This window comes from Xenopus laevis, chromosome 9_10L (genome assembly GCF_017654675.1).
Source record: "Xenopus laevis strain J_2021 chromosome 9_10L, Xenopus_laevis_v10.1, whole genome shotgun sequence".
In the NCBI taxonomy this organism is placed as follows: Eukaryota; Metazoa; Chordata; class Amphibia; order Anura; family Pipidae; genus Xenopus; species Xenopus laevis.
Window position 1 is genome coordinate 96,431,072 of NC_054387.1, and position 21,470 is coordinate 96,452,541.

The following is a 21,470-nucleotide window of genomic DNA, read 5'->3' on the forward strand; positions in this document are numbered from 1 at the left end:
TGTGCGGGCCGACCCGAAGCCCACAGGACACACGTGTTGGAGCGGACTCTTGCACAAAACCTTCAGGTCGCGGGCACTTAGTACGATCTAGCAGTTCCGACGCCGGAATTTATAGACTTGCACCCACCTGCCTCTTTTGTGATGTCACTGCAGGGCGGGTCTATAAATAGAGGGGCAGCAGCGGGCCCAGGGCAGGTGTGGATTGGGAGGGGGCGGGTTAGGGTCAGGTGCGGGGCGAGGAATTCTCAACCTGCACATCACTACAATACACGTAGTACCAAGGCTGGATTTAAAACCTTGCCGCCTCCAGGCCACTCATCCCCCCCCACACGACCCTCTCTGCTCACACCCGACCTGCTTTCAAATTTCCACCTGGAACTCACCCGCTCGCAACTCTCTCCTTGCCTAGACCCGCCACTTACCTCCCTCACTGTTGCCCCGATTGCTGACATTGGAGACTTGGCGGGAGATTCAAACAACTGGCAAAATATCCCGTCCAGTCCCCATTACAAATGTGGCCAGCATGCCGTCCCAGCTCTCTGCCGGCCTAGGCCGGGCCTTTGTGGCCTGCCCCCAAATCCAGACCTGTGTAGTACTTGTGCCTGGTACTGGTGCACAGCAGCAAAAGATCTATCTTCAGCAAAGCAAGAAACTGTGGAAGTCCAAAATGAGTGGCACATGGAACCATTTATGAACCACAAAACCTTTTTTTAGTTTCCCTTTTAGCAGTGGTCTCCAAATTGTTTGATTTAAATACCCATTTTTCATACAATATTTGGTCAGGACTAGAGATGAGTGAAAATGATGCCCATAGACTCTAATGGGTTAAAAAATTTGTTGAGCATTAAAAACATGTCACGCAATTTGTCACGTGCCAAAAAACATTTTGCATTTTGCAAAATTTTCACTGTGTTGCAAATTTTTGGCGAAGCGAAATGGAAATCAGATTCAACCCATCACTAGTCAGGCCTATAAAAAAGGTTACCGACACATAAAAATAGTAGCATAACCGCTCACCTACCTCTGTTCAGAGGGTATGCAAAACTGCAACTAAGCATTTGTCACAAATTCCACGCTGACTAGCCCTCAGGATGGTGGCTTTTGCCCCCACAGTTTGGGAATCTAGGCTATACAGTCTACTTGTTGTTTATCAAAGGAAACACAACTTCCATTATACAGATTTCACACACTGTGGCCATAACAAATAAGTCAAGCACCTATATAATGCAAGTTGTCCTAATTCACTTTCTACTTCTGATACTGATGCCAAACCAGGTATCCAGGTATCTATATTACTGTTTAAGTATGACAGACTTTATTCAGGCCCATACTATACAGGCTTATATTAAGGCCCATACACTGTATATCTATCTATATATATATATATATATATATATATATATATATATATATCAATCTATCTATCTATCTATCTATCTATCTATCTATCTATATATATATATATATATATATATATATATACAGTTAGGAGTACTCACGGGTATAGTGATAAAGAAATATCTTTTATTGGAGTGTTACAAACTACCCAACATCAACGCGTTTCGGTTCTCTCTGAACCGTCGTCAGGATATGACTGTTATATCTCTCTCTCTCTCTCTCTCTCTCTCTCTCTCTCTCTCTCTCTCTCTCTCTCTCTATATATATATGAGGAAGGCTCTAGTATTAGAGCCGAAACGTCGTAATAAAACTTTTCTTTTTTTCACCTTTACAAGTCCTGTGAGTGCGGTTTTTTCAAGACTCTTTTGTATCTATCTATCTATCTATCTATCTATCTATCTATCTATCTATTTATCTATCTATATATATATATACAGTATATATGTGCATTTCAGTCTATCATTTAAATCACTGCCTTGTTGCTACATTGATAATTTTGATTATCAATCTGCTGCTGAATTTCCAAACTAGAAAATGGTTGCATAAAAAGCTAAAAGAAGCTAAAATAAGTCAAAAACCCCAAGCAATGAAAAACAATTGCAGATTGTCTAAGAATAACAATCTACATCACACTAAAATTGTATGACTGGGATTTATTAAAATCTATTTTTTTAATCCATTAAAAATCACTATAAACTAAATTTCCACTTGTTCTTGTTAGTACCTATGACTTTCTAAGCAGTGAATAGTATTAAGAACTGATGTTCTTTGCAAATACATGAGAGATAAGGCTTTGTCCTTTGTCAGCCCTTATGGCATGTATTGTTGTTGAGCAGATAAGATAACGCCATAGGGTGGAACTCTTTCAGCCAATAGGAGAAGTTTGCATTGTTTTAGCAATGCATTTTTTTCACTTTAAAAGAGGCCCTGAAGCCAATATCCAACATGGACTTGTCTTCAGTTTCCACTTGAAGTCAATCTAAAGCCAACTAGCTCCCTCTTGTCAAGATGACTCTGACCGACAGTGATAAGGCTGCAGTTGTTGCTCTGTGGGGCAAAATCGCACCCCAAGCTAATGCCATTGGAGCTGAGGCTTTGGAGAGGTAATATTTATATATAAATATTCTGTTATCTTCTAATATATATATATATGTATATAATTATATATAAATATAGTATAATTATATCATTCTTGCTAAATGTAGTTGATACTAAAAGAAGAACTAGTACAACAATTGTAAATATAATGTAGTAAAAATTCTCCACTGTATCTATAATCAATATGCTTTTCACTATCCCGCTCTAAGCAGTCTTTCTTGTGCAGCTTTGTGTCAAAGCCATTATTTTGAAAGACAGTTAGCTCTAATACATCGTCTAGGCAAAGGGAGCATTCACCAATATATTAGAGCTAACTGACAATCAGAGTCTGATTCTGACTCCTGCATGAAAAGAGAGACACTGAGAGGGGCTTTGTGATGAAAGGTTCCACATTTGTAACTTGTTATATTTATAATGTTCCTTATTCATAGGAAGCTCAGATTATTTTCCTTTTTGTGACAGTTCCCCTTTAACAATGCATTTACACCTGAGTCACCTAACTTTTTTTGTTTTACTAGTGGAATATATCTGGCAGATTTATTAAACATCCACTACAACGGTGGGTTTTTTAAAAAAAAACATTTGACACTTTACTACTGCTAGAAGGACAAGACATCTTGAGCATAATACACTCTTTTTTTGGCCACCAGTGCTGCTCCATATATTTAAAGTATTAGTTACAAAAGAGCTTGAGTGGTTTAACCCTACGGAAAAGCTTTTTTTTCATTGCTAGATTATATTTAGCAGAAGAAAACAAGAGCAATTTTGAGGGAAATCTGTGAAATGTCAATGTTAATAATATCATCCCTCCAATATTCATGTACATAAATACAGCTATTTTTCCTCTGCTTCCTCCTTTTTACTTTTTGGTGTTTTTCTTTTCAACTCTTTTAACCTTCATTATTTTTTTTTATTATTATTTTCGCTTATCATATGTTGCTCTATCCAATGTTTTTGCACAATCCATTTTTTTTTCTCCTTTCCTTTATGTATTTTGCTCCTCTACAGTATCTTCACTTGGCACATTTTTTTATCCTCTTAAATATTACTATTATATATTTTGTCTTCATACCCTTGTCTGTACTCTTTGATCATTGTGCTCTTGTCCTTAATTTTTTAGTTATGATTTTTTTTTTATCCCTTGCTCTCTAATTTTACCTTAATTTATTTTCTATTTCTCCCTTTTATTTTCTCTGTTTCCTCTTCACCTCCTTGTCCTTCTTCTTGTTGCTCTTGTGCTTTGTTTAAGTCTCACACTATTTGACCAATCCCTGCATGCCTTCCTTGTTTGTCTGGTAACGGCACAATGTGATTGACTGGTAGCAGTTTAGATCAGGGAAAGCTGAAACAAGTAATTGTGAGCTATTTTTTGCACAGGGCTAAGGGTCATACTGTCAGGCTGGATCCAACCAGTAGGACAGATCTGATGTAGCATCATTTTTAGATCTTCAACAAAGTTTTACAGCCTACAGCTAAGGGGAATGTGTTATAATGTAATCCCCATTGCAAAGTTTGAAAATTGTACAGGCTGTGGAACCTCAAGTTGTCTTCTAATATCCTATTAAGGGATACATTATATTATACACACTTTTCAGTGAGGTATGACTCATTGGCACATGTCTAAAAATTTATATTTGTGATTTTTAGAGTGTGATCAAATATTAATGTTTAAACCTTTTATTCAGTTTATTGCATCCTGTAAAACAGAGTCATATTATTCCTTTAAATATGTTCATCCAAGTATCAGTGATGAAATTAAATCTTTTTCTATCATTATTTTTAACATATGTGCTATTTTCCATTTTCTTTCCCTTAGACTTTTCCTGTCCTATCCCCAGACCAAGACTTACTTCAGCCACTTTGATCTGTCTCATGGCTCTGCTGATCTTGCCAACCACGGAGGAAAGGTTGTGAATGCTCTTGGAGAAGCTGCCAAGCACATCAATGACCTGGATGCTGCTCTGTCCACACTCAGTGACCTGCATGCCTACAACCTGAGAGTGGATCCTGGAAACTTCAAGGTAAGGATACATATAAAGTGATAAAAGTAAAGAATGTCAATGGTACTAGTAATTAGAGAAGAAGCTTGACATAATTTAAAGAGTAAGTGCATTGTTCCACATGGCTGACATGACAATGTTGATGCGACTGTTGCAACAAATAGAATTAACACCCCACACATAATAACAGAGATAATAAAAGTATTTATACTGGACATTTTTCCACCAAATTAATCTTAATGGGTTTGTTCACTTTTAAGTTAACTTTTAGCATGTTATAGAATGGCTAAATCTAAGCAACTTTTCAATTGGTCTTCCTTTTTTCTTTTTTTATAGTTTTTTTCTTCTCCAGCTTTCAAATGTTTCTAAACAACCAAATGCTCTGTAAGATGTATTGTTATTGCTATTTTAATCACTCATCGTTCTACTCAGGCCTATCCTATTCATATTCCAGTCTCTCATTCAAATCAGTGCATGGTTGCTAGGGTACTTTGGACACTAGCAACCTGACTGCTGGAATTTGCAAACACGAGAGCTGATTAATAAACAGCTAAACAACTCAAAAACCACAAATAATTAATAAATTAATAAAATGAAAAAAGTTGTCTCAAAATATCACTCTTTACATCATGCTGAAAGTTCAATTAAAGGTAAACAACATCTTCTTATCTTCTTGAGTTCTGAGTAGTAACAGAGCCAAAAGTTAAATCAATTGAATGTCTTGATCCACTTGCTCTACATCATGCAAGCTCATTGGTTGCTATAGTCTTCTTGGATTGGAGCAATATTTTGCCAATGTACTTAAATATTCCTACATTCTGTGATCTAAAATGTAAGCATTGTTGGCATATAATCCTCAACAATATCTTTAAGACAAAAGCTCCAATTTACAGTACCATGCTCTATATTCATAATGCCATTGTCAGTGTTAAATGAACATGTACAGAATCTAATATGTTGGTACTACTTTACTTTCTTACAGTTATACAAATCATTTACATATTATAGCAGTAAGCATTTCTGTGCACGTTTTTGCATGGGCAAATAATCTGTTATTTCTACAAATCTGGGTACAACTTTTATCAGAAATAATTATGTCATACAAAGAAGCCTATGGATTTCCATAGAAATCATTGGGAGAGGGGCACTTCCAGCCTATAAGGTCTGTGTAGGCCTTTGTTGTATAATACTTTTAGAATGTGTCATCTATATTCTAGAATACTAGAACTGAATCCAGATTACTAAAACAAAATCTCTTTCTGTGCAGTTGCTGTCTCACACCATCCAGGTGACTCTGGCCATCCACTTCCATAAGGAATTTGATGCTGCCACCCAGGCTGCTTGGGACAAATTCCTGGCTGAGGTTGCCACCGTCCTCACCTCCAAGTACAGATAAAGAAAGAAGACATCAGCAAGGGCAGCTCACCAGCCTGGGGAAGATCTATGGAAACCATGCACAAAATTGCCACTTTAACAATGGTCATGTTTTGACCAAAATGGAACTGTAACAAACATCAGCTGAGGTTAGACGGTGTTAACATTTGACATGGTTTATAACCAAAAGCTGGTTAATATTGTTGCACAAAATGACTTTGTGTTGACTTGTCCATCAAAAATTATGACTGGTGAGATACTCTTAATTAAATAAAAAAAAACAAAAAAAAAACAACTCTCTGACCAGTGTATTTGTTTTCGATATAATATTTAATACATTTCAGTTCTAAATCAGGAAAGTACAGATTAACCACTTGACTGCCATAGAGTGTACATTTTATAATAGAAGCTGTCAAGGACCTGACTGCTGCAGGTTAACTGTGTGATCTGTGATTTAATTGGTAAATCATGGCATGATAATGCACTGCTTCTCTGCGCTGGTTGGGTCTTTAAAGTATTTGTGCTGTGTAAATAGACAGGCTGTGCAAAATAAAAAAAATGTTTATAATATAGTTAGTTAGCCAATAATGTAATATATAAAGGCTGGAGTGAACAGATGTCTAATAAAACAGCCAGAATCCAACTTCCTGCTTTTCAGCTCTATAACTCTGAGTCAGTCAGCGACTTGAAGGGGGGCCACATGGTACATTTCTGTTCAGTGAGTTTGTAATTGATCCTCAGCATTCAGCTCAGATTCAAAAGCAACAGATATGACCCATGTGGCCCCCCCTCAAGTCTCTGATTGGTTACTGCCTGGTAACCAGGGTAACCAGTCAGTGTAAACCAAGAGAGCTGAAAAGCAGGAAGTTGGGTTCTGACTGACAAGTTATACATTAAATCACTCCAGCCTTTATACATTACATTTTTGGCTAACTAACTATATTAGAAACATTATTTATTTTGCACAGCCTATTTATTTACCCAGTTTTTATTTTATATTGAACAATTCCTTTAAAGATGCGGTTCACCTTTAAGTTTATACAATACCCTATTCCTAGCAACTTTGCTTTTGGTATTAATTATTTATATTTTATAGTTTTGCATTATTTATCTTCTTCTTCTACCTCTCACCAGCATAAAAATGGGGGTCACTGACCCTGGCAGTCAAGAACAATTGCACTGTAAAGCTATAATCTTATTCTTACTTGTTATTATTGTAAGCATACACATTTATTGTTATCGCTACTTTTTTTAACTCATCTTTCTATTCAATCCCTCTCCTATTCATATTCCAGTGTCTCATTCAAACCACTGCCTGGTTGCTAAGGTAAATAAGACCCTCACAACTATATAGTTGCTGAAACACCAAACTGGAGAGCTAAATAACCAAACCACAAAAAATAGAAAATGAAGACTATTTGCAAAGTGTCTCAGAATATCAATGTCTACATCATACTAAAAGTGTATTTAATGGTGACCACCCCTTCAATGCAACGCAGTGGTTAAAGGGGTTGTTCATCTTTGAGATAACTTTTAGAATGCTGTAGAGAGTGATATTCTGAGACATTGGCAATTTGTTTTTTTTTGCTGATTTTTGTTTTTTAGTTGTGTTTTTTTTAGTTATTTAGCTTTTTATTTAGCAGCCCTTCAATTTGCATCTTAAGCAATCTGGTAACTAGGGTCCAAATTACCCTAGTAACCATTCATTGATTTGAATAAGAGACTGGAATATGAATAGGAGAGGCCTGAATAGAAGGATCAGTAATAAAAAGTAACGATAACAATACATTTGTAGCTTTAAAGAGCATTTAATTTTAAAAGGGAGTCAGCGACACCCATTTGAAAGCTGCAAAGAGTCAGAAGAAAAAGACAAATAACTATAAAACTATAAAAAATAAATAATGAAAAACAATTGAAAAGTTGCTTAGAATTGGGCATTCTATAACATAATAAAAGTTACCTTAAAAGTGAACCACCCCTTTAAGTGTGTAGCACTTCTGTCTTGCAGCTCTGGGGTCCTGTGTTCATTTCCAACTTGGCCACTACCTGCAAGGAGATTCCCCCTGTCTGGGTGGGTTTCCTCTGGGTGCTTTGGTTTTCTCCCACACTCCAATAACATACAAGCAGGTAAATTGGCTCCTGATAAAGATTTGACTCAGAATATCACTGTCACATCATAAGGGGGTTTATTGAAACCATTTCTTTTCAAATCCATTAGAACTGCATTACAGAAATAGAACTTACACTTGGGGGCAGATTTATCAAGGGTCGAAGTGAAAATTCAAATTTCGAATTTAAAAATTAAAAATTTTGAGTTTATTTTAGTGTAATTCGACTAGGGAATAGTCCAAATTCAATTTGAGTTTTTTTTAAAAAAAAATCAAAATTCAAATTTCTAAATTTATCATGTACTGTCCCTTTAAAAATTTGAATTTGAGTATTCGCAATCTAAAAATGATAATTTGCTGTTTTAGCCTATGGGGGACATACTACAATCAATTTGGAGTCGTTTGGTGGACTTTTGAAAAAAATTTTAGGAGAAAAAAATCGAATCAAATCGAATCAATTATGGTCACACAAATTTAAAAAATTCTATTTTTTTAAACAAATTTCAATTGGTCGTTTTTTCCCAAATTTCGAGTTTATGGGAGTTTTTAGAAATCTGTCCCTTGTTCTTGTTGGTAATTATGAATTACTAAGCAGCGATTGGTATTAATAATTTATATGCTTTTGAAATAACTGTGACATGAGGTTTTATCCTGGGTCAGTCCTTATGGCATGTATTGTTGCTGAGCAGATAAGATAACTCCATAGGATGGAACACTTTCAGCCAATAGGAGAACTATTTTTGTTTTAGCAATGCAGTTTAACACTTTAAAAGCAGCCCTGGAGACAGGATCCAACATGGACTTGTCTTTAGTTTCCTCTTGAAGTCAATTTAAAGCCAACTGTCTTGTCAAGATGACCCTGACCGAGAGTGAGAAGGCTGCAGTTATTGCTCTGTTTGAAAAAATTTCATCCAGTTATAGTTCAATTGGAGCTGAGGCTTTGGAGAGGTAACATATCTATTAATATCATGTGTTTTCTTCTAAATATATTCATATACAGTCAATGTGAATACAATTCTATTGCTAAATCACAGTGGGTACTTAGAAGGGAACGATTACAAAAACAAACATTTACAATAATCTTGTAAAAAAAAACCAAAACATTATACACTGTTTCTGAAATAATCAAGATAATCTTCACTATCCCCTTATCATCAATCTGTCTTCAATAATGTAGTTATATTGACAGACTCTAGAGTCTGAGAGGGGCTTAATGGTGAACAGCTTGATTATTTCAGAAAAGGTACTGATTTTTTAATTGATTATATTTAGAAAGCTCATGATTTCCCTAAGCTGATGCTCATATTAATTTTTATGATAGCTACCCTTAAATACCTCTTTTACGCAAATTACAACATTATGTCGAGCGTGCTTTCTGAACTTTTCTTTTTACTACTTACTACTGCAAACAACTTTACTTGCTGGTTCTTAGTAGGGCACGGCAAATGGTCGACTCATGCTGGAATCAGCCAGTTAGAGTGGGTGAAATCAGTCGGTGACTCAAACCTTGAGTTGGTAATTTGATGCCACAAAAAAAAAACATTGGGTACAGGAGCACACGATATAAAAGCAACTGCAAGAAAAAAAAGTAATAACTATTATTTGTGAAACAGATTTGTTTAATTACAACAATCCTTCTATATTCATGTTCATATTGTGATATGGTAAAAGGAAAATGCATGTTAGTTCAGGGGTTAAGGGCCCTGGATGAAGGATATGGCAGTTAAGAAACTGCATTGTTATTCTTCTTTAGGGTATCCAGGGCTGGAATGGAGGGAAGGATCTGGGCGGGCCTTCCATTCCACTCCAGACTGACCTGGGTGTGGTGTTAGCTACCTGCTCATAAATTAATCAGGTGTCTAATTTCAGTGTGTGTGAGGGGCTGAGGAGCCTGCTGTGAACTCAAACTGAGAGTGACACAGAGAGATCATTACAGATTTGCCTGTTTAAAACTACAAGCCTGGAGCCATTGCTTTGCACACCAGACACTGAGGAAACTGAGCTGAATCAGTAAGTGCTGGACTGTGATACGTTTTATTTGTTTTATTTCAATCTGCTGAAACCTTTTCTTTATGCTGTCTGTGTGAACGGCTTCAAATAAAGCAGCCCAGGCTGAATTGGACTGAACTAAGGCTCTGTGTGCTGATTCTGTGCTACAAAAGTGCCGTGGTCAAGATTCCTGCTACCTGAAATCTCACAATTGGTGGAGTTTGCGCTGGCACAAAAAAACAGTTAAGCACAGAATCTTAAAGGGCCAGTAATATTGGACTGTGTTTTGAAAGGTTTCTCGCTACAACATGGAGAAAGTTTTGGAGCAGCTTATTGTTGCTAATGCAGCACAGCAGCAAGCCAATGCTGCCCAGCGAGAAACAAATTCTTATTTGCAACAAGCTGTTGTGCAGATCAGTGAGGATCAGAAGCGTGCAAACAAGTTGCTGGCTGAACAGCTACAAGCAGAGAGGGAGTCTACTGTTACACAGGTGTCGGCCTTGAGAGATTCCCTGATGGCCCAGCAGGAGTTGGTGCAACAGCTCACACTGAGGGCCCAAGCTGTTCCGGTAGTATCCCAGCATAATTTGAGTGGTACTATCAGAGCCAGTCATTTTCTACAAAAATTGACACCGCAAGATGATGTGGAAGCGTTCTTACACACATTTGAACGTACAGCTGCGAGAGAAGCTTGGCCCAAGGAGCAGTGGGCGGGGCTGTTGGCTCCGTTCCTCTCAGGGGAACCCCAAAAAGCATATTTTGATCTGCCAGCCGAGGATGCCGAGGACTATGAGAAGTTGAAGCTGGAAATTGTTACAAGGCTGGGGGTTACCACGTCTGTACGGGCTCAGCGGGTACAGAGTTGGATTTACGTTGCTGACAAGTCGCCCCGGTCTCAAATGCATGACTTAATATACCTGGCGAAAAAGTGGCTGCAGCCGGACACCCTGACTAGTCCCCAAATCGTGGAAAGGGTTGTCATGGATCGTTTCCTGAGGTCCCTCCCGGTGAAAGTGCAAAAGTGGGTAAGTCATGCAGACCCCAGGTCAGCTGACCACCTAGTGGAAATGGTGGAGAGGTACCTGGCAGCTCAGGATTTGGCTGACCCTAAATCTTCGCAGCAACATTCACCCATTAAACCGAGATCTCCCATGGCACTCGGTAGGAACATTCCAAGAGAGAAGGTCGGTACTGGGGTCAAAGATTGGCAGGCCAAGTCAGGAGGGCCTCTCCCTAATAAAAGACTTGGTCAAGAGGCAATTAAGTGCTTTCGCTGCCATAAAATGGGACATATGGTTGCAGACTGTCCTCTTATAGATGAACCAATGCAGTGTGATTTTTCTGTCATGAATAAGAACCAATCATTATTTGCTTATGTTGCATGTTCGGATAAGCCTGTGGTTTATAAGGAAAAGCAAATGTGTGTGGTAACTGTGGGAGGTAAACAAGTACATGCCTTGCTGGACTCTGGTAGTTCAGTTACTTTGATAAAGTCAGGTCTAATACCTCCGGTAATTTGTCAAGGGAAAAAGCTTGCTGTAGTCTGCATACATGGAGACATTAGGGAGTATCCCATAGCAACTATTCAGGTTGATACCTCATTTGGGTCTGTGGCCTGTTCAGCTGGAATAGTTCCACAACTCTTACATGATTTCATAATTGGGAGAGATTTTCCTTATTTCTGGGAACTTTGGGAAAACCAAACTCAGAATAAACCCCAGTCTGTAGATAGTGAGGATAAATCCTCAGAGAACATTACTACCCAGGACCCCCTTGTTTTTCCCTTTTCTGTGTTAGCGGGAGATCAGGAGAGTGACTCTGAGGACAATTCTGCTCCTATGCAGGATAACCTGAGCCCCACAGACACAGAGGGTCCTCTAGGACTACCTAACCTAGAGGTTCATAAAGGAAATTTTGGTACTGAGCAGTTAAAAGATTCCACACTGGCCAAGGCTAGAGAGAATGTAAAAATGGTGGATGGAAAGCCTACAGAACCTGAGATGAGGCTGTCCTATCCTTATATGGCTATGAATGGAGGGTTGTTATACCAGATGTACAAAAAAGGGGAGGAGGTTATTGAACAGTTGGTAGTTCCCCAACCCTATAGGAGGATGGTAATGGACCTGGCACATGGGCATGTCATGGGTGGTCACTTGGGGGTGGAAAAAACTATTGAGAGGGTTCTACAAAGATTTTTTTGGCCAGGAGTGTACAAGAATATTCGAGATTATTGTGCTTCCTGTCCTGAATGCCAAATTTCTTCACCCCTGCCCCACTTTCGTAGTCCCCTGGTGCCCTTACCAATAATTGAAACTCCCTTTGAAAGAATTGCTATGGATCTGGTGGGTCCCTTAGTAAAATCTGCTCGGGGACATCAACATATCCTAGTGATTATGGACTATGCTACCCGCTATCCTGAAGCAGTTCCATTGCGCAATACATGTGCTAAAACGATTGCAAAAGAGCTAGTTCAGGTATTTAGCCGGGTAGGTATTCCCAAGGAGATCCTGACAGACCAGGGGACGCCATTCATGTCTAGAGTGACTAAGGAGTTATGTAAATTGTTCCAAATCTCACACCTCAGGACCTCAGTATATCATCCACAGACAGATGGGCTTGTGGAACGTTTTAATAAAACCCTTAAAGGCATGTTAAAGAAGGTAATAGATAAGGATGGGAGAAACTGGGATCAACTCTTGCCTTATCTGATGTTTGCCATTAGGGAGGTTCCCCAGTCATCTACAGGATACTCGCCTTTTCACTTACTTTACGGGAGACATCCCAGAGGGCTTTTAGATATAGCCAAAGAGACATGGGAGGGAGAAGTGACACCTTATAAAAGTGTGATTGAACACATCTCCCAAATGCAGGATCGAATTGCAGCAGTAATGCCAATTGTTAAAGAACACATGGTGCATGCTCAGGCCATGCAGCAACAGGTATATAACAGGGGTTCTCGGGTACGTACTTTTGCCCCTGGTGATAGGGTCCTGGTGTTAGTCCCCACGGCAGAAAGCAAATTCCTTGCGAAGTGGCAAGGTCCTTTTGAAGTAATGGAAAAAAGTGGGGAAGTGAATTATAAAATTCATCAGCCAGGAAAAAGGAAGCCTGTGCAAATCTACCATGTTAATTTGTTGAAACCATGGAAAGACAGAGAGTCCCTAACTGCTGAATCTGCTATACTATATGCAAAAACATTCAGTAAACAACCTTTAATTCCAGAGGTGAAGATTGCAGAGACCCTTTCGGGTGTTCAGAAACAAGAGGTAAAAGAATTTCTCATGAGAAATAGAGAAGTTTTTTCAGAACATCCAGGTCATACCTCTATTGTTGAACATGACATTGTTACTAACCCTGGGGATCATGTAAAGCTAAAACCCTATAGAATACCAGAAGCTAGACGACAGGTAGTAGCAGAAGAAGTAAAAAAATGCTAGATCTGGGTGTTATTGAAGAGTCATGTAGTGATTGGTCTTCTCCTATTGTACTGGTTCCAAAACCAGATGGAAGTTGGAGGTTCTGCAATGATTTTCGTAAGCTCAATGCAATATCCAAATTTGATACATACCCTATGCCACGTGTGGATGAGCTTATTGACAGGTTAGGTACTGCCCGTTACCTAACAACCCTAGATCTTACAAAAGGTTATTGGCAGATCCCTCTTTCCCAAACGGCTAAAGAGAAAACACCTTTTGTAACACCAGAGGGAGCATTCCAGTATAGAATGATGCCTTTTGGATTACAAAATGCGCCTGCAACATTTCAAAGGGCAATGGACAAAATTTTAAAACCCCATAGACAGTGGGCGGCTGCATACCTAGATGATGTTATCATACACAGCCCTGATTGGGATTCACATTTGCCGAGGGTCCAGGCTGTGTTAGATGCTCTCCAGATGGCAGGTTTTACAGCCAACCCAAAAAAATGTGCTATTGGGTTAGAAGAGGCTAAGTATCTGGGGTACATCATTGGTAGGGGGGTTATAAAACCCCAAGTTAATAAAACTGAGGCCATTCATGCCTGGCCACGCCCTCTAAATAAAAAGCAGGTCCGAGCTTTTTTGGGGATTACAGGATACTATAGGAGGTTTATCCCAAACTTTGCTACCCTTGCAGCGCCTTTAACAGATTTGACAAAAAGGAAAGAATCTGTAATGGTAAAGTGGACACCGGAGACAGAGAAGTCTTTTCAGGCTTTAAAGGATGCATTATGTTCCAAGCCAGTATTGTTTTCACCAGACTTCTCTAAAACTTTTATTGTGCAAACAGATGCATCCGATGTAGGGCTAGGGGCAATTTTGTCTCAGGTTCATAATGGAGAGGAACATCCAGTAGTCTACATTAGACGAAAATTAAATGAACACGAGAGGAAGTACGCAGTAGTTGAAAAAGAGTGTCTGGCCATAAAGTGGGCACTGGAGGCACTACGGTATTACCTCTTAGGAAGGGAATTTGAGTTAGTGACAGATCACGCACCGCTGAGATGGATGTGTGATAAGAAGGAGACTAATAGGAGAGTTACCCGCTGGTTCCTGGCTATGCAAGAGTTTAAGTTTACGGTAACACATAGGCCAGGAGTTCAGATGAGCAATGTTGATGGCCTCTCCAGAATCCATTCCCTCTTTGGTGCATCTATCCCAACAGTGGGGATGGTACAAGAAAGTAATGTACATAGTAAAGAGTTAAACAGGATATCTGGGAAAGTGCTTGATGGAATATATGTTTCTCCCAGGTTTTTGTCTGAAAAATGTTGGTCATTAGCATAAGGTGGCTTTAAAGTATGGGACTTCACCAGTGTCTCGTCCTCTTGTAGATCACTCTACTAGTGATCTAGGGGGGGGGATATGTGATATGGTAAAAGGAAAATGCATGTTAGTTCAGGGGTTAAGGGCCCTGGATGAAGGATATGGCAGTTAAGAAACTGCATTGTTATTCTTCTTTAGGGTATCCAGGGCTGGAATGGAGGGAAGGATCTGGGCGGGCCTTCCATTCCACTCCAGACTGACCTGGGTGTGGTGTTAGCTACCTGCTCATAAATTAATCAGGTGTCTAATTTCAGTGTGTGTGAGGGGCTGAGGAGCCTGCTGTGAACTCAAACTGAGAGTGACACAGAGAGATCATTACAGATTTGCCTGTTTAAAACTACAAGCCTGGAGCCATTGCTTTGCACACCAGACACTGAGGAAACTGAGCTGAATCAGTAAGTGCTGGACTGTGATACGTTTTATTTGTTTTATTTCAATCTGCTGAAACCTTTTCTTTATGCTGTCTGTGTGAACGGCTTCAAATAAAGCAGCCCAGGCTGAATTGGACTGAACTAAGGCTCTGTGTGCTGATTCTGTGCTACAAAAGTGCCGTGGTCAAGATTCCTGCTACCTGAAATCTCACAATATATACAGCTATTTTCCCTCTAGTACCCCCTTTTTATTTTCTGGCATTTTTCTTCTCCACACCTATACCCTCTGTTTTCCTCTTTTTTTTTTATCATTTTCTCTTCTCATATGGTTCTCTACTTTTTACCCTACCCAGTTTTTTTCTTCATCTTTCCCTTTTGCTCCTCTCCACCTCTCAAATATTTCTCATATATATATATCATTCAAGAAGACCAGCAACACTGGGATTTCAGTGAAAAAAAGCCAAATATTGTATTTATGAGTGCATATACAGCTGTTTATGCACTCATAAATACAAAATTTGGCTTTTTTCACTGAAATCCCGGTGTTGCTGGTCTTTCTGAATTCTACATGTTTTTTAACATGCACCTGGGTACTAAACAGATAAGCGGAGTGCCACCCCATGGACTATATATATATATATATATATATATATATATATATATATATATATATATATATATATATATATATATATATATATATATATATATATATGTGTGGATCAAAACGGGTAGATATGTGGTAGATATGTGGTTGGAGGAATAAAGACTTTTTTTCTTTTATGAAAATATGATGCCGTGAGTGCTTTCTGCGATTGGAGTTTATTTATATATACCAATCGCAGAAAGCACTTATGAAAGCATCATATTTTCATAAAAGAAAAAGTCTTTATTCCTCCAACCACAGGTAGATCCTCTCTCAGCTGCCACTTAATTATTAACCCTACCCGAGCTGAGTATCTCTCTGCAACACCTATCTTGCAGTTTAAATGTACTCTTTTCCTTGTACTTTCCTGCAAGTCACCCTGTCACAATATATATATATATATATATATATATATATATATATATATATATATATATATATATATATATATATATATATATATATATATATATATATCCACTCATTTCCACTATTTTCTGTGCTCTGTGATCATTGTGCTTTTGTCCTTTATCTTTTTAACATTATGATTTTTTTTCTCTCAGTCCTATTTTACCTTAATTTATTTTCTCCTGCAGCTTCTTTCCCACATTTATTTTCTATAGTCCCTTTCACCTCTTTGGCCTTTGTGGTTCCTGTTTGTTTAAAGCCTTATTTAAATCTAACACTGTTTGCTCAATCTCCACATGACTCCCTTGCTTGTCTGTCTCCTAACAGCACATTGTGAGTGATTGGTAATACAGTTATGGGATCCGTTATCTAGAAACACATTATTCAGAAAGCTCTGAATTACGGAAAGGCAGACTCCAATAGACTCCATTGTATCCAAATAAAAATGATTTCCTTTTTCTCTGTAATAATACAACAGTACTTTGTACTTGATCTAAACTAAGATATAATTATAATTAAACAAAACCAGACTATTGATTTTATTTAATGTTTAGATGATTTTTAGTAAACTTAAGGTGTCAAGATCCAAAATATGGAAAGATCCAGAAAATCCCAGATCCCGAGCATTCTGGATAACAGGTCCCATAACTGTAGCAGTTTAGCTCAGGGTAAATGTAAATGATTGTGGGCTTTTTATTGCACACAGCTAAGGGCCATAAAAGGCACACTGTCAGGTTAGAATCAACCTGTGGCCTATCAGTGTAACAGTTCTGATGTAGGGCATTTGGACCTTTATAACAAATGGTTTTACGGCAGCTTTGAGGAATATGTTATAATCTACCCCCATTGCAAAGTTAAGAATATTAAAGGTTGTGTAAAGTCAAGCTGGCTTCTTATATTCTTACATATTTATGCAGGGGAAAATGATATAATACACAAGTTTTAGTGAAGTGTGAAACAAGTGACATCACTACACACAAAAACCTGACATCATAATGCCAATAATATAATTTTGGAGACTGTTTTCAGGCCTAATTTCTCATACACATTTCTCATACTCAGCCACTGACATGTTCCTGTCTAAAAAAATGAATATTTATGGGTTTTTTTAGCACGTTATGAACCCTTAGTGATATATTGTTCGATACCCTTTCATTTATTTATTGCATCTTGGAAAACACAGTCATATTCCACGTTTAAATATTTAAAGGTTTATCCAAGTATCAGTGAATAAATGACTTATTTGTATCATTATTTTTAATATATGTGCTATTTTCCATATTCTTTCCCTTAGACTTTTCCTGTCCTATCCCCAGACCAAGACTTACTTCAGCCACTTTGATCTGTCTCATGGCTCTTCTGATCTTACCACCCACGGAGGAAAGGTTATGACTGCTCTTGGAAAAGCTGCCAAGAAAATCGATGACCTGGATGCTGCTCTCTCCGCACTCAGTGACCTGCATGCTTTCAACCTAAGAGTGGACCCTGGAAACTTCAAAGTAAGCATATTAAGCAGTGATGAAGGTATAGAAGAGAACTAGTTATAATAATATTTGAAGAATGCTGACATATTTTAAAGGGTGCAAAAGGGTTTCAAAGTGCATTGTGTCAAGCATAAGTTACACGGCTAACAGGAAAATGTTGATGCAATTGTGGCAACAAGTAGAATAAACAAACCACACAAAATAACGGAGATAAGAAATCTATTTATATTGGACATATTTCCCTCAAGCAGCTTTGAGAGTCTTTAGTCAAAAGTTAAACCAATTGTTGCAATGGTTACTATAGTTTTCCAGACTGGAGCAATATTTTGCACATGCAATGAAATATTCCGATACTCTGAACCTATGATCTAAACAGTCATGGCATATATTTCGATCCAATATTTTCAAAAAAAAAAAAAAAAAAGCTTCCATATTCTGTCTGTATTTATAATGCTATTGTCAGTATTTTATGAACATGTTAAGAATCCAATATACTGGTATGACTTTCCATTCTTATATAAACAGTTGGAATATTATATCAGTAATTTGTATGTTTTTGGCCATTGCCTAGCTAAATGCTGTTCAACCAAGTTTGCATGGCCAGATAATCTGATATTTCTACAAATCTCGGTACAAATTATAGCCAAAATAATGAAGTCATATGAAGAAGTCTATGTATGTCTTTGTGCCTTTGAGAGTTGAGGCCCTAAAAATAACTTATTATATATTATTTTTAGAATATGGCATCTATATACTAGAATACTTTATAGTGTAACAGAATTCCAGATTGCTCAAACAAAATCTCTTTCTGTGCAGTTGCTGTCTCACACCATCCAGGAGACTCTGGCCATCCACTACTCATCGGATTTTGGTGCTTCCACACAGACAGCTTTTGACAAATTTCTAACAGAAATTACAGCCGTCCTCACCTCTAAGTACAGATAAAGAAAGAAGACATCAGCAAGGGCAGCTCACCAGCCTGGGGAAGATCTATGGAAACCATTTTTTGTCATGTTTAGACCATTATAGAACTGTAACAAACATCAACTGAGGTTAGACAGTGTTAACATTTGACATGGTTTAGAGCCAGACGCTGGTTAATATTGTTGTTCCACTTGTGTTGACTTGTCCATCAAAAATCATGACTGGTGAGATGCTCTTCATTAAATAAAAACAAAGCAGTAAACAACTATGTGACAAGTATTTTTGTTTTCTGTATAAATTTAACATTTCATTTCTAAATCAATTTTGATTAACTACACAACTGCCATACAACCTACCAAAGAAGGTCAATTCTATAATGTAAGCTGACAAAGACCTGACTGCTGTAGAATTTTTTTGTTACTATTTGATTTATGTCACTCAAAGGGTTAAGCCCTTTTTTTTACATACACCCCCTAAAAAACTAAGAGGGGGCATTGGTTGCAGGAGGCAGGACATATCCTGTACATCTCAGTAGCTCTTATTCTTTCATCAGTTAGGAAAGGTCTGGTGCATATTACTTAGAACTATATTACTTAGGGGCATATTTCTCAAGGGTCGAATTGAAAAAACTTCAAAATTCAAATTAAAAAAGACCAACCAAAATTAAGTCGAAGGGAAGGTTTTTTTTGGTCGAATAGGTCCGTTTTTGATCAAATAGGTCCGTATTCGACCGAATTCAAATCATACTAATCGAATTAATAGCGCATTTGATCAAATTTGATTCAAAGCTTTCCCCCAAAAAAACTTTGATTTTTCAAAGTCCACCAATTGACTCCAAATAGGTTCTAGGAGGTCCCACATAGTCTAAAACAGCAATCCGACAGGTTTTAGATGGCGAATGGTCAAATTCAAATTTTTAAAGAGACAGTACATGATAAATTTAGAAATTCGAATTTTTTAATTTTTTGGAAATTCAAATGAAATTTTAACTGTTCCCTAGTTGATGTACACAAAAATAACTCGAAATTTGAATTCTTTTCATTCGAAAATTCACCTCAACCCTTGATAAATCTGCCCCTTAATATCAGGAGCATGTCCAGCTACACCATTTATTTGTTAATTTAATTGCAGATTTGCTCCCTCCAGCCACCAGGGCTTGGATAGGCAGTGAGTTAATAACCTGGGCTTCCTGGGGGGAAGACCCTGATAACTAGATAATTTGGGCCCCATGATTTCTGATGGGAGGCTTGGTTGCTGTACTGTGAATTTTGACTGAGCAAAAAGTGGTACAACCTCTTTAAAAAAAGGGTTGAGTAAAAGTCAAAGGCAATGCAGCAAGAAATGTTTTTTGGGTTTGTCCAATGATCACCCAGCAGTAAACAACAGGCAACAGTTAAAAGAGAAACCTACAACAGAAAATGACTCTTTTGTTTCTTTTTCATTTTTGACCATTTGTTTTGAATTCAAAAGTTTAACATGAATGTATTTTCTCCCCATCCCTGACATATAAGTTCTGCAAACCAGGTCTCCAACTTTCTATACTGTTGAAACCTGACACAATAGCTCCTGCATTTTTCATGAAAACAATGCCAGCAAATAATGTATGAAACGTTTGCTCTGTGACCGTCTCTAATTAAGCTTTTGGAGCATGCCATTGTTACGGCAACTGATGCCACTCATTACTACTTGTATCTATAGCCGCTCCTTGCCACTCAGCTCCACTGTGTATGTCCCACCTTGTGTTGTGAATTGACTATAAGACTATTGATGCATTGGAATCCTGGAGCAACTGCCACCTTCAAGCTGGCAGTATTAGACTATGAATAGTGGCAAGCATCACTATGAGCATAAAGAATCATTCAGATGTCATTTTGCAGTACAATTGCATCCCATTCAAATCAAACTGCATGTGCAACTATGGTGGTTTTGTGGGAAAAAAACATGCATTCAAGGTAAAAAAAAACATGGCCAATTGTGTCTAAACATTTGCACACTTGCACTTGACACATATTATTTAAGGGGTGAGAGAGGAATAATTTTCTACTTATTCTGGATAGTCTGTTTTCTGAAGGTGACCCTGGAGTGTGAGCATGCCTGCCTTATCCTTTATATCATTTATTCATACCCTAACACAGTGATCCCCAACCAGTAGCTCGTGAGCAACATGTTGCTCTCCAACCCCTTGTAAGTTGCTCCCAGTGGCCTCAAAGCAGGTGCTTATTTTTGAATTCCAGGCTTGGAGGCAAGTTTTGGTTTCAAAAAACAGGTGTACTGCCAAACAGAGTCTCAATGTAGGTTTACAATCCAAACAGGGGCTACCAAATGGACAATCACAGCACTTTTTTGGCACCCCAAGAACATTTCTCATTCTTGTGTTGCTCCCCAACTCCTTTTACTTCTGAATGTTGCTCTCAGGTTCAAAAGGTTGGGGATCCCTGCTAACACAATCCATATACAAGATGCTATCGCTATGGACAGAATGTGGTGCTGTGCTCTTTATACATTTATTGCCAGAAACATGCGGAATCCTCTGATAAGCATTAACATGACTTGCAGGTCTTTAAATTTATGAAGATTATCGTTTTGGAGCTTTTTTACCGTTGGTTACCGTGGAATGAAAATGCTTTTGATACTCCTATCAAGAACAAAATAAAGGATGAGTATAAATTACCCAAACTGTAATAAGCTGTTTCTCGGGTTGATAAAGACTACGTTTTGTTCAAAAAACAGTTTGCTGCCTTATGTAACACACCCGTTGAAGGTTCTTGTAATTCAAATCAAACCAAAAAAAAAAGGGAAAAAAATGTTTTAAGCTTACAGAAATTCAGATAGGCAGCATTCTGCTATATTATTTCCCCCTTACTTG

The 21,470-nt window shown here is 38.0% G+C and overlaps 2 protein-coding genes across 2 annotated transcripts; both read left to right on the top strand.

The window, feature by feature from the left end:
* The first annotated feature begins 2,345 nt into the window (after positions 1-2,345).
* hba3.L (hemoglobin alpha 3 subunit L homeolog) lies at positions 2,346-6,145 on the top strand. Its single transcript, NM_001086328.1, is given in 3 exon segments — positions 2,346-2,501; positions 4,313-4,517; positions 5,764-6,145. Coding segments are annotated over 3 exon segments (429 nt in total). The 5' UTR covers positions 2,346-2,406; the 3' UTR covers positions 5,893-6,145.
* Positions 6,146-8,734: 2,589 nt separating this feature from the next.
* On the top strand, positions 8,735-18,872 carry hbz.L (hemoglobin subunit zeta L homeolog). Its single transcript, NM_001096233.1, is given in 3 exon segments — positions 8,735-8,926; positions 17,491-17,695; positions 18,497-18,872. Coding segments are annotated over 3 exon segments (429 nt in total). The 5' UTR covers positions 8,735-8,831; the 3' UTR covers positions 18,626-18,872.
* Positions 18,873-21,470: the final 2,598 nt, after the last annotated feature.